This window comes from Notolepis coatsorum (assembly GCF_963971535.1).
Source record: "Notolepis coatsorum genome assembly, chromosome: 10".
NCBI classification, from domain to species: Eukaryota; Metazoa; Chordata; class Actinopteri; order Aulopiformes; family Paralepididae; genus Notolepis; species Notolepis coatsorum.
In genome coordinates, this window is record NC_140174.1 from 14,165,071 (window position 1) to 14,179,243 (window position 14,173).

The 14,173-nt window shown below is 41.9% G+C and overlaps 1 protein-coding gene across 4 annotated transcripts in view; it reads left to right on the forward strand.

Moving 5' to 3' along the window:
* The window catches only part of decr2 (2,4-dienoyl CoA reductase 2, peroxisomal), a 15,188-nt gene extending 1,281 nt beyond the window's left edge, over window positions 1–13,907 (forward strand). For 2 of the 4 annotated variants that reach the window (XM_084323815.1, XM_084323816.1), the window contains exons 3-10: window positions 1–9; window positions 4,576–4,627; window positions 4,732–4,867; window positions 7,043–7,167; window positions 7,670–7,763; window positions 8,992–9,096; window positions 11,477–11,665; window positions 13,752–13,907. The exon at window positions 1–9 is cut by the window's left edge and continues 60 nt beyond it. In XM_084323815.1, coding sequence (XP_084179941.1) covers window positions 1–9; window positions 4,576–4,627; window positions 4,732–4,867; window positions 7,043–7,167; window positions 7,670–7,763; window positions 8,992–9,096; window positions 11,477–11,665; window positions 13,752–13,786 — 745 coding nt within the window. In that variant the 3' untranslated portion in view covers window positions 13,787–13,907. Of the gene's footprint in view, window positions 10–4,575; window positions 4,628–4,731; window positions 4,868–7,042; window positions 7,168–7,669; window positions 7,764–8,991; window positions 9,097–11,476; window positions 11,721–13,751 lie in introns of all 4 variants that reach the window. The other 2 variants (XM_084323818.1, XM_084323817.1) reach the window with 2 other exon arrangements.
* Window positions 13,908–14,173: the final 266 nt, after the last annotated feature.

Genomic DNA, 14,173 nt, shown 5'->3' on the forward strand with positions numbered 1-14,173 from the left:
CTTCATGAGGTAAGAGTCACAGTTTGCACATTGTTGTTGACACATTGTCATCTGATCAGTTCACAGACGTTGTCCCTGCTTCTAAAATATCAACCACAAAGAAAGAGATTTGTTGTAACGTAAGTGATTACATACAAGGCCATCAGAAGATATTATCACAGTAGCCAACTGCTTTCTTTAAAAGATAAATCTGCATGAGCAGCACATACATGTGGAGTAGGGACTGTATTGCACATTGCATTTGACCCATTGCTAATTATTGCACATTACATTACATACATTTTCTTGTTGGAACTGTACATAGCCATTTTGTTATTTATATTTTATTTAGTGTAATATCTCCACACTGCACACTTTGTTAGAATTGTATACAGTCATATTGCTGTTATTTTATCTTTTATTTTATTCTATGCTATTTTTATTTAATTTAATTTATATTATATTGGATGCTGCTACGGTCGAGGAACCACAACAAAGTGAATTTCACTCTTTTTAGCTATAAAAGGTACTGAATGATCCACAGTCAGAAGGCTCTGTCCACTGGGCTGTCATCAGGGTCCCCCATTTTCAATTCATAATGACATTTATGACATACACAACAACATACAGATATAAATATCATGACATTTACGACATACATGCCATACAAATATACAGTACTGTTACATTTATGACATACAAGATATACAAATATACAGTACTGTTTACCAGCGATCCTAACAGAAACTATATACATTCGAGGGGCAGGAAACTGTATATATATACATTAGTCTATATCCACAGTCAGTCAGAAGGTCTATCCACTGGGCTGTCTATTATGTACAGTAGTCTATATCTACAGTATTCCCCACACCACCCATCTGTACTTTAACCCCTTCACCTCTGTTATTGTGTAACAGAGTTTCGGACTTTAGCTCAACTCATCTCAAGTCAAATCTTCTTCTTCTTGTAGCTCCACACATGGTTTCCTCGCTCTCTGTCACGCTGACTGGCGTCGAGACCGGAGAGCGATGGGTCAGTCCTGTGGGCAAGCTTTTAGTCCTGGATGGGTCAGTCCTGTGGGGAAGCCTTTAGTCCTGGATGGGTCAGTCCTGTGGGCAAGCTTTTAGTCCTGGATGGGTCAGTCCTGTGGGGAAGCTTTTAGTCCTGGAGGGGTCAGTCCTGTGGGCAAGCTTTTAGTCCTGGATGGGTCAGTCCTGTGGGGAAGCTTTTAGTCCTGGATGGGTCAGTCCTGTGGGCAGGGAAGCTTTTAGTCCTGGATGGGTCAGTCCTGTGAGGAAGCTTTTAGTCCTGGAGGGGTCAGTCCTGTGGGCAGGGAAGCTTTTAGTCCTGGATGGGTCAGTCCTGTGAGGAAGCTTTTAGTCCTGGATGGGTCAGTCCTGTGGGGAAGCTTTTAGTCCTGGAGGGGTCAGTCCTCTGGGGAAGCTTTTAGTCCTGGAGGGGTCAGTCCTCTGGGGAAGCTTTTAGTCCTGGATGGGTCAGTCGGACCTCTGGTCAAGCTTTTAGTCCTGGAGGGGTCAGTCCTGTGGGGAAGCCTTTAGTCCTGGATGGGTCAGTCCTGTGAGGAAGCTTTTAGTCCTGGACGGGTCAGTCCTGTGGGGAAGCTTTTAGTCCTGGATGGGTCAGTCCTGTGGGGAAGCTTTTAGTCCTGGACGGGTCAGTCCTGTGGGGAAGCCTTTAGTCCTGGACGGGTCAGTCCTGCCTTTAGTCCTGGACGGGTCAGTCCTGCCTTTAGTCCTGGATGGGTCAGTCCTGTGAGGAAGCTTTTAGTCCTGGAGGGTCAGTCCTGTGAGGAAGCTTTTAGTCCTGGAGGGTCAGTCCTCTGGGGAAGCTTTTAGTCCTGGACGGGTCAGTCCTGTGAGGAAGCTTTTAGTCCTGGATGGGTCAGTCCTGTGGGGAAGCCTTTAGTCCTGGACGGGTCAGTCCTGTGGGGAAGCCTTTAGTCCTGGACGGGTCAGTCCTGTGGGGAAGCCTTTAGTCCTGGACGGGTCAGTCCTGTGGGGAAGCCTTTAGTCCTGGACGGGTCAGTCCTGTGGGGAAGCCTTTAGTCCTGGACGGGTCAGTCCTGTGAGGAAGCTTTTAGTCCTGGATGGGTCAGTCCTCAAGTTCAAGTTTCTTTATTAGTTGTCATACAGAAGTACAGAATACTTTTATACAAAATGCTTCTTTCTGTTACGCTCCAGAGACTGTGCTAGACAAAAATAGATAAGTATAAAATAAAATAAGTATAGCAAGTATAAAATAGAAGTCAAGTACGTAGACACAAGTGTTCAGTATATACATATGTACAATGTTCAATGCAGAGTAGAAGTAACTGAGTTACCATACAATATACTATACAATATACTAATATACTATATACTATATAGTGCAAAGCAGAAATGGGATGAGGTCTTAACTATATTCACAGGACATACTTAACTCCTATAAGACTGAACAAAATGGGTCTTAAACAAGACTCCAAATGCTCCTTATGTACAAATGGGGATGAAGGGACATTTATGCACATGTACTGGGACTGCCCACCAGTTAAGATATTTTGGAAAGAAGTGACCCAGCAATTGTCAAATCTCTTAACTCTGGATATACCTGTACACCCCTCTGTATTACTGCTGAATGATGTCTTTGAGCATGCAGTACCTCCACAGCTAAAGAGATTGGTTTTATCCGGTATCACAGTGGCTAAAAAGCTGATAGCATCACGATGGTTTCAACCGGAAAAAATTTGCCGTAAGGTCTGGATTCTTACATATCTCGATGTGATTTATCAAGAAATATCAACAGCTAGAATTTTGGGTCTCAATGAATCCAAAATGGCAATGTGGTTAGAAGTGGTGGAGAGAATAAAAGCCAGCATATAATGGTAGTGTCTGGTTAGGAACAAATTATAATGGTTGGATTATCCAATGGGGGGTCCGGGAGAGGGGGGTACGAGCTGGAGCATATGTGTATTTGTATATCCTATTGTGTGTTGTCATGTTTGTTTATGTGTTTGTTTAAAAAATAATAAAAAAATAAAATACAAAAAAAAAAGAAATGGGATGAGGTACAATTTAGGTACAATTTACAGTAAGGTGTAATGAGGTATGGGTTGTAGTGCAAATTCTTTACCAATAAATATAAAGTGTGTTTAGGTGTTCTAAAGTGTGTAAAGTGGGTGCAGCAGTGAGTTGTTTGTTTAAAGTGAGTGTGTGCGTGTGGATGTGTGTGCTGTGTGTGCATTTGATGGTTGTTACATAGTGTTATTGTTCGTTGAGCATCCTGATGGCCTGGGGATAGAAGCTTCTTCTGAGTCTTTCTGTGCTTGCCATGAGACTCCGGTATCGCTTGCCTGACCGCAGCAGTTCAAAGAGGCAGTTGTTTGGTTGTCACTTGTCCTGTCCTCACCTCTCACCCTGCTGGTTCCACTGACCTTGAGCCTCTGGCCCAGTCATCCTCCCCTGCTCCCTTATCGCCTGTGATACCCTGATGACTTAGTGTTATCTAGTGTTAACGTCTCATTCCCTCTTTGCTGACCCTCACCCTGTAGCCTACATGAATCTCCATATATTACCACTGTCTTTTAGGCTATTATCTGTTGTCATATCTACAGTATATCATCTACACTGTACAGTATATCATCTACACTCTACTGTATATCTATCTACAGTATATCATCTACAGTATATAATCTACTGTATAGCTATCTAGTATATCATCTACAGTATATCATCTACAGTATATATATATATACATTATATCATCTACAGTATATATATCTACAGTATATCATCTATTCTACTGTATATCATCTACAGTATATATATCTACAGTATATCTATCTACAGTATATCATCTACAGTATATATATCTACAGTATATCATCTACTGTATATCATCTACAGTACATCTATCTACAGTACATCTATCTACAGTACATCTATCTACAGTACATCTATCTACAGTATATATATCTACAGTATATCATCTACAGTATATATATCTCTACAGTATATCATCTACAGTATATAATTTACAGTATATCATCTGCAGTATATATATCTACATTATATCTATCTACAGTATATCATATATAGTATATATATCTACAGTGTATCTACAGTATGTATCTACAGTATATATATCTACAGTGTATCTACAGTATGTATCTACAGTATATATATATATATCTACAGTATATCTATCTACAGTATATCTATCTAGTATCTACAGTATATATATCTACACTACAGTATATATGCAGTATATCTATCTACAGTATATCTATCTAGTATCTACAGTATATCTATCTACAGTATATCTATCTAGTATCTACAGTATATCTATCTACAGTATATCTATCTAGTATCTACAGTATATATATCTACAGTGTCTATCTACAGTAGATCATATACAGTATGTATATCTACAGTACATCTATCTACAGTATATCAGTATGTATATCTACAGTATATCTATCTACAGTATATCATTGACACATTATTATACAGCCTTTTCAACCCATTAAGCTGAAATATGCTCGTGATGTCACCTTTCCTCTCCAAACCCGCCCTTCTGCACTTCATTGCGTTTCAGACATGGCTGTGACACGGCGATTGCCAGCAGGAACATGGAGAAGCTCAAAGAGGTCAACGTTCTCATTATTCTGCCAGCAATCACATTATAGCTCAGAGAATGCATGGAGGTTAAACTGTGATGGTGACCCTACATTACTGTGTCACCTCTCCCCAGGCAGCAGATAAGCTCTCCGCAGCGACGGGACGCCGGTGTCTACCTCTGTGTGTCGACGTGAGGCAGCCCCAGACCATCGCCGCTGCCGTGGACACGGCACTCAGCGAGCTGGGCCGCATCAACATCCTCATTAACAGTATGGCGCCTCCATCGCAGAAGTTCTCAAATGCTATTAACTCAGTATTAGAGTGTGTGTGTGTGTGTGTGTGTGTGTGTGTGTGTGTGTGTGTGTGTGTGTGTGTGTGTGTGTGTGTGTGTGTGTGTGTGTGTGTGTGTGTGTGTGTGTGTGTGTGTGTGTGTGTGTGTGTGTGTGTGTGTGTGTGTGTGTGTGTGTGTGTGTGTGTGTGTGTGTGTGTGTGTGTGTGTGTGTGTGTGTGTGTGTGTGTGTGTGTGTGTGTGTGTGTGTGTGTGTGGCGCCAACTAAAAGGTTGTGGTTGATGAAACTTGGCACATATGCAGACAGCAAGCCCGGGATGTGCCTCCCGGAATATTACCCCAATCGGCCTGATGGGGGTGCTAAAGGGGGCATCAAAATGTTGAACTTTGAAAGGTCATAAGTCCTACGCCGTATGTGTGATTTACACCAAACTTGGCACAGACCAGAGTCGACAACCATTGGGCCAATGATCACAAAACCTGCATTGCCCAATTTTCAAGTTTGCTTTTATTTGTCACGTATAAAGTACATGTACATTACAGTGAAATGCTTGGTTCTGCATGAGCCCCCTGAGAATGTGCTTCATATATAACAAAAAAAAGTAAGTAAAAGAGGTTTAAGTCCCAACACTATACAATATACAAACTAAAGTACAACCTAAGTACAATGAAAGTACATCGCCCAATAAGGGGCTACACCAGTTCCAAATACGTGCATGGGCCTGGCGCAAATTTGGCCATAAATGAATGCAATTCTTTTGAAATCTTAGCGATCCGTGTTGGCTTGGGAATCCCAGAATTACCGCTTGTGGCTATGTTTATTATTAGGGCGTGTTGCCTGGTGGAGACAGCGTGGCTACATGAGTAGAGCTCCGGACTCGGAAGATCACCGGTTCGAGCCCCGGTCAAGGCCGTTGTCGGAAAGTGGTGTTGTTGTCCAGCAGGGGGCACTCTGTCCTCTTGACTTGTCAGTAGCAATGCCCCTGTTACGGTGATAGGGACACTGCACCGCTGCGAGTGCCGTCCTTCGGATGAGTTGCTAAACCGAGGTCCTGACTGAATTTGGTCGTTAAAGAACCCCGGACGACTATCGCAAAGAGTAGGGGGTTCCTCGACGTTCCTGGCCAAATTCCCAATCAGGTCTCTGACATCAAGGCCACCAAATCATCCCTCCCCCCTTAATTGGCTGATATTAATCCCTGTCTCCTGAGCCGTTCAGCCACTGTGTAGTGTGATGTGTGCCGGGTGCCAGTGTATGGCAGCCATTGAGCCTGTAGCCCAAGGTTGGGTGCTACACAGTGGTGGTGATTGAAGGAAGCAATTTCCACCCTACATTGTGGGGAGCGCTTTGAGTCTAGAGAAAAGCACTATATAAATGTAATGATCATTCATTCATTCATTCATTCATTCATTCATTCACTGAGCATACCTTTCTAGTTGTGCATGTGATTGTGCTGGTGCTAATAATTGGTGTGTGTGTGTGTGTGTGTGTGATGGGGCAGCAATAACTCAAATTAACACTATACAGAGACTCTATACACACGCATGCACACACACAAACACACACACACACATTATGAATTGAAAATGGGGGACCCTGATATAAACAAGACGAAAGTCTTTCTCTGGTCTGCATCCCCTTAACAATTGTGCGTATTGAGCCGTACTGTATATTGTACCCATTCTGCAATCTGTTAATAAGGTTATCAATCAATCAATCAATCAATCAATCAATCAAACTAGTTATTGCTGCGTCACCACTGGCTTGAATGTGTTACAAGGTTTGAGTAGGTGACCGTTCATACATCTAATTACTTCAAGGGGTCAGTCTTGAAGGTTTTAGTTGAATCATTAACCCATGCTACGTTTATCTTGTATCTGTCACCTTAACATCATGAAGTCCCTTCACCTAGATGTTACGTCAGCGTCGTTACGATAGTTTTAAATCCCCCTCCAACCACTGCTCAACTGCAAGGCAATATGCAACATTTCATGTCCGTATTGCATAATGAAGCGCACAGGCTCTCGTATTTACTACCAGTCCTCAGCAGCTGTCGTGAAGCTCAAGCAGGTTGTAACGATGATGCTTTATGCTTTATGTCTGTATGCTTTTTCTGTGCCGTGTATCAAGGAGAGTGGATGTTTTGATTGACAGACGCTGCTGGGAACTTCCTCTGTCCCGCCTCCTCGCTCTCCTTCAACGCTTTCAAGACGGTCATGGAGATAGACACCATGGGCACCTTCAACACCAGCAAGGTGGTCTATGAGAAGTGGTTCAAGGTACGACGTGTTTCCTGCCAGTGTATAGGCTTTGAAGAGACTGTTAAGCAAATGGCTCTCACGTCCAATTTATTCAGCAATGATTTGAAGTCCCGAACTCAACTGTTTAGTTAAAGGAACACACCGACATTATGGGAAATGTGCTTACAGTCTTCTCCAGAGTCAGACAGAAAGATAGATACCAGTTTCCCGCTCTGTGAGTTCAGTAGGAATCTATCCAGCTGCAAGCTAGCCTAGCTTAGCACACATGAATGGAAACGGATACGGATAATCTCTACCACACCTCTCCCGGAGTTTTAAGCGAGGCTAGCTAATCCGTATCCGCTTCCATTCATTTGTGCTAAGCTAGGCTAACTTGCAGCCCGATAGCTTTCTACTGAACGCACAGAGAGGAACTTGGTATCCATCATCTTGTCAGACTCTGGAGAAGACGGTAAGCACATAAAGTTGGCGTGTTCCTTTAAAGCACTTATTTTGATTGTCCTATGACTGCTGTGTGCAGGACCATGGTGGAAACATTGTGAACATCTCCGCCACACTTGGCTACAGAGGACAGGGCCTCCAGGTGCATGCTGGGTCTGCCAAGGCTGCAAATGGTAAGAAATAACATGATTATCATCTCTATTATAAAACGGGGATATCCTAATGAAAACGAACCTTGCGTGGCAGCTGGCTTCTCGAGGTCATGATGAGATCACTCGAGCATCCATCTCGTCAGGCTTCCAAGTTATGCGCCCCAAACCAACAGACCCCAGTGGTTCGGACCATTCGGCATCCTTTGAGGAACTACTGGCAGCTGGCAACTGGCAGATTCAATCACCTGCCAAGTATTTACCTGCAATGCTCAAGTGCTCAAGAAAGCGTGTAAGATAATTGATGACCCCACACATGTCCTTCATGTGTGTTTTGACCTGCTGCCCTCAGGAAAGCGCTTTAGACAGCCTGCCTGTAAAACAAACGGAAGAAAGTTTGGGTTTGTACCAGAGGCCATTCGACTGGTGAATGGCCACAGTACAAGGAAAGGTCAGTTTACTAACATGCACCCGTTGACCCCTTGGTTTTAACATTTTTGACGAAAGTGCACTTTTTTTGTACTGACCGAATCTATTTATTTATTGGACTTGACGGATCAACAACGTAGGGATCCCGTTCTGGCAGTGTCATGTCTCTTGTGCCTGTTTTGTCTTGTTTTGTCTTGAATGTGTAGAAATGCAGCTGTTTGCCGTATCAAGCTCTAAATTGCCCCTTGCGGGACTTATAACGTTTTTTTAATTGAATTGAATTGAATTATTTAAGTGCCGGCTTTATTTCCAAACGGTTTCAAAGCACGACTTCCCAGATGGTTCTGCGTCAGGGATCTGGCAGGTCAGGTTAAAGGGGAACTATTTTACTATTTCTTTCACTATTTGGGCACTTTTACACAATTCCTGTGAGTTTATGGAACACCTCTGTAATTTTTTATTTTTTTTAATTCATTGTTTTGTATTTCTAATCAAGTCCTCAAAAACAGCATTTTTCTACCTCAAGATCTTAAGCCGTTTTGAGCCTGGGCTCCAACCACAATGGTAAACCACTGCCTCACCTGAACATTATCATGCAGCGGTGTCTCTCTGACATCACAAATCAGCACATTTCCAGATGACTCAGTTCAGTGATGGTGAATATTGTGAGAGGAGAATTGGAAGAATGCGCCAATATGAGAATTAGAGACATAGATCATATTAATATAAGTCCACATAGCTAGGAAACAATGCTAAACACTGAAAAATGCCATTTATAAGATAGTTCCCCTTTAAATGAATAGACTGTTCCTCCTGTCCACAGATGCCATGACCAAGCACCTGGCCGTGGAGTGGGGTCCCAGCGGGGTCCGGGTCAACACGTTGGCCCCTGGTCCTGTGTCCGGCACAGAGGGCTTCCGGAGGCTGGGTGAGGAGGAGGCCTTTGATTGATTGATTGATTGATTGATTGATTGATTGATTGATTGATTGAAAACTTTATTAACAGATTGCAGAATGGGTACAATACAGCACGGCTCAATACACACAATTGTTAAGGGGATGCAGACCAGAGAAAGACTTTCGTCTTGTTTACATCAGGGTCCCCCATTTTCAATTCATAGTGACATTAATGACATACACAACATACAGATATATATCATGACATTTCCTGACATACAGGTATACAGTACTGTATATGTTGGCCTTGGTACTGCGTGTTCGTAGAATGACAATTTCATCCATATAGGCACAATAAATAAGAATAAACAATAAAAGAAAACGGCTACAAGTTGATACAGTGGTTGGAGATCATACTTTTAAATGCAGCAAAAGAAGGAGGAACACTGAGAACCAAGCAGTCATTTGAATGTGTTGAATAGGTTCTGAGATTCCATTAATTAATTAATTAATAGTTACAACAACAATAGAAAAAGGATATAAGAAAAAATTTAAGTACAAAGATAATTTGTTGTGAAAGTATATAAAGTAAGACAAAACAGTCTCTTGTCCGAAAAGGAATAGGAAGAATCAATTAGCTTCATCTGCAAACAAAATCACTTGTCCATCTATTAAGTTTAATATATAATCATTACTGTTAATAAATAATAAGTTATTTCACAATCAATAGGCTACTGTCCATCCAGTATATTTAGAAAGCTAAATGTATCTGCTGACTTGATCAGAACAGAAACTGTAACAAACGAAAACAAGACAAGTCCATAATTTCAACATCTTCATTAATGTGGTATTGTTTTTGTTAAAATAAGCGTAGCTCTACATTCCGAAATCCATCACTGATATAGAGTGTCTGGTCAGTAACATGGGTCTCTTAGTCCCTCCTCTCTGCAGTAAACACGAAATACATGTTCTGGTATCCCTTCTCACTTTATCCAATCAGGAGAGAGAACCCTAGATATTATTTTACTTATTTTAAGAAATCTTGCCAAGCAAAATTTGCTGGCAGATAATTTGACTTATTTCAAGCACATAATTGTTTTTATTTCTTATTTTTGTCAGACCATTTTCTCTCCTGATTGGATAAAGTAGGAAGGGATACGAGGAAATGTATTTCCTGTTTACTGAGTGGAGGGACTGGGAGACCCATGTTACTGACCAGACACACTATATCAGTGATGGCTGTCAGAATGTAGAGCTAGTATTTTAACATGTAGACCACTTATCCTAACATGTAGACCACTTATTCCCACCACAGTTAGGACAGCCGAAACCCGTCCAATATTTCGCCGTCGACTAAAGACTCACTTCTTCAATCATTATCTGAAATGAAATAAAAAAAAATATATAAAATAAAAACTCTAACCCTAACTAACCTTACTGTCATGCACTTGTCCTAATATACTAACCTACACTATAGCACTCAACACTTTGATGAACATTGTTACTCAGCTGATAGAGTTGTGCCCTTCCTGCTGTCTTGTTGTACAAAACTTGTAAGTCGCTTTGGATAAAAGCATCAGCTAAATGACTAAATCTAAATGTAAATGTTAACCCAACATGTCGACTACTTATTTTAACATGTAGACCACTTATTTAAACACGTAGACCACTTATTTTAACATGTAGACCACTTATTTTAACATGTAGACCACTTCTTTTAACATGTAGACCACGTATCCTAACATGTAGACCACTTCTTTTAACATCTAGACCACGTATTTTAACATGTAGACTACTTCTTTTAACATGTAGACCACTTCTTTTAACATGTAGACCACTTATTTTAACATGTAGACCACTTATTTTAACATCTAGACCACTTATTTTAACATGTAGACTACTTCTTTTAACATGTAGACCACTTATTTTAACATGTAGACCACTTATTTTAACATGTAGACCACGTATTTTAACATGTAGACCACTTATTTAAACACGTAGACCACTTCTTTTAACATGTAGACCACTTATCCTAACATGTAGACTACTTCGTTTAACCTCTAGACCACGTATCCTAACATGTAGACCACTTCTTTTAACATCTAGACCACGTATCCTAACATGTAGACCACTTCTTTTAACATCTAGACCACTTATTTGAACATGTAGACCACGTATTTTAACATGTAGACCACGTATTTTAACAGACCACTTATTTTAACATGTAGACCACGTATTTTAACATGTAGACTACTTATTTTAACATGTAGACCACTTATTTTAACATGTAGACCACTTATTCTAACATGTAGACCACTTATTTTAACATGTAGACCACTTATTTTAACAAAGAAAACGGCACCTTTTTAACCAGAGTCACAACAACAGAATAACACCTCTCCGTCTCCCAGGCGGGCCTCGAGGTGAGGCAGCCGGTGCGTTCCGGTCCATTCCCCTGCAGCGGGCGGGCAACAAGACCGAGATGGCCCACGGAGTTCTGTTCCTGGCCAGCCGGGCCTCGTCCTACGTGACCGGGGCCATCCTGGTGGCGGACGGGGGGAGCTGGTTGACCTCGGCCAATGACGTGTCCATGCTGCTGGGTATAGCCTCCCTTAAATCCGCTAAACTCTGACACGGCCCCTCCCCCTGCTCCAGGTGTGTAGGAGGAGGCGGGGCTTGTGGCCCGTTACTAAATAAATAAATAAAATAAATAAATTATAATAATAAAAACAAACCTTCTTACTGTCTTTTTACTAGTATGTACCTTACTACTACACTGCTATACTTATACTACAATTTGTATGTATATTACTATAAGTATAGTAGTATAAGCGGCGGGAGTGGCTCAGGAGGTAGAGCAGTCGTCTGGTAATCCGGAGGTTCATGGTTCGATTCCCGGGCAGCGTGTCGAAGTGTCCTTGAGCAAGGCACTTAACCCCTAACTACTCCCGATGAGCAGGTTGCCTGATTACTTTTACCAACGGATTTCCAGTTCCGCGTTCTGCAATCTGATTGAAATGGGCGCGTCACGTGATTGGGCGCACATGTCACATGACCAGAAACGTCAGTGGCCAATCAGATCGCACCAGAAACGTCAGTGGCCAATCAGAACGCGGAACTGGAAATCCGTTGGTAAAAAACTAGACACAAGCAGGTTGGTGAGTGAATGGGTAAACTGTGAGGAACAAATGTAAAGCACTTTGGATAAAAGCTGTTATATAAATGCACCATTTACCATTTTACTACTACCTATCATGCTAATATGTCTATACTACTATGCACTCAGAGTGTAGCACTCAAGTTTGACACTATTTGTAAGTCGCTTTGCATAAAAGCATCAGCTAAATGACTTAATGTAAAGATGGAAAGGGGATGTGATGGAAGGGAGAGTGTGACGTGTAAATCCTCACAGCGTGGATTGGATGATGGATCTCCAGTTGAACAGAGTGATGGGACCTTTTTAAAAGGTATCCCATCCGAGCTCCGGGAGGGTCATCAAGGAGAAGCCGCCTTTTCTCAGTACTTGCCCCACAATGGTGGAACGAACTGCCCACCACAGTTAGGACAGCCGAAACCCATCCAATATTTCGCCGTCGACTAAAGACGCACTTCTTCAACCATTATCTAAATTTTTTTTTATATCTAACCCTAACTAACCTTACTGTCATGCACTTGTCATAATATACTAACCTACACTGTAGCACTCAACACTTTGATGAACATTGTTACTCAGCTGATAGAGTTGTGCCCTTCCTGATGACTTGTCGTACAGAACTTGTAAGTCGTTTTGGATAAAAGCGTCAACTAAATGACTAAATGACTAAATGTAAATGTAAATGTAAAAGGATTTATTTTGAGTAAAGCCCAAGTTAGACTTCTGCGTCAAACTGACAGCGATGGTTGGCCGAGGGTAGCGCCGCTGGCCCCCAAAGCCAAGGAGCCTACTGGTGAGGGCCTTCGGGGGGCGATATTTCCTCAGGAGGTAGAGCGGTCGTCTGATAATCAGAAGGTTCCCGGTTCGATTCAAGCGCTTCCTGGCAGTGTGTCACACTGCCACAGCGTCCTTGAGCAAGACGCTTAACCCCTAACTGCTCCCGATGAGCAGGTTGGCACCTTGCATAGTCGCCTCCGCCGTCAGTGTGTGAGTGAATGTGAGGCATAAGTTGTAAAGCGCTTTGGATAAAAGCTGTTATATACAGTATACTAGCTGACGCAGAGAGCCGCGATAGGCCACGCAGAAGTCTACAGTAATTCTGCCTTAAAGGTGCTACATAGATAACATCCAGCCACTAGATGTCGTACTAGAGCACCAGCATGTAATTTATCCAATTGGGTGCATTCCATGTGGGGAAATGGGATGTAGGGAGGGTGCACGCAACATGTAAACAACAACATTAATTTTGGCCCCACATTTTTTTTAGATGATAAATTCATTAATACAGATTTGTAGAAAAATACTTTTCTAAAAGCTCTGTGGATGTATTATTTATAAAAAATTATTACTATAACATATTTATACAAATGTTATGTCTATAGCACATTTAACGAATTGCAATGAGGTCAAATGTGACATTTTCCCATTTGTTTCTCTTTTTAAGTGGCCTAAGATGAGAAGCAGAGGTGATTTGATATGAATAATGTACTGTATCTGAACCATTCTAATCCCTGTCTCTTGTTCTCTTCCAGGTTATTGGTCATCTGAACACAAAAGAGACAAGTAATCATTGAAGAGATGTAAGAGCTGCATATAGAAGCCATCGGTAGCAGTGGTTTCGTCACTGTTTGGCGTCTGCAACCTGAAGCCTGCTTAAAGGAACACGCCGACATTTTGGGAAATTAGCTTACCGTCTTCTCCAGAGAGAGACAAGAAGATAGATACCAGTTTCCTGTCTGTGCGTTCAGTAGAAAGCTATCTGGCTGCATGTTAGCCTAGCTTAGCACAATGAATGGAAGCGGACAGTGCCGGTTAGCCTTTGGGAGAGGTTTGATTGATTGAAAATTGTATTAACGGATTGCAGAATGGGTACAATACAGTACAGCTCAATACACCCACCCCACCTACCCAACCTCCCCCAATGTACAGTTTTTACGTCAAATGTATATACTCT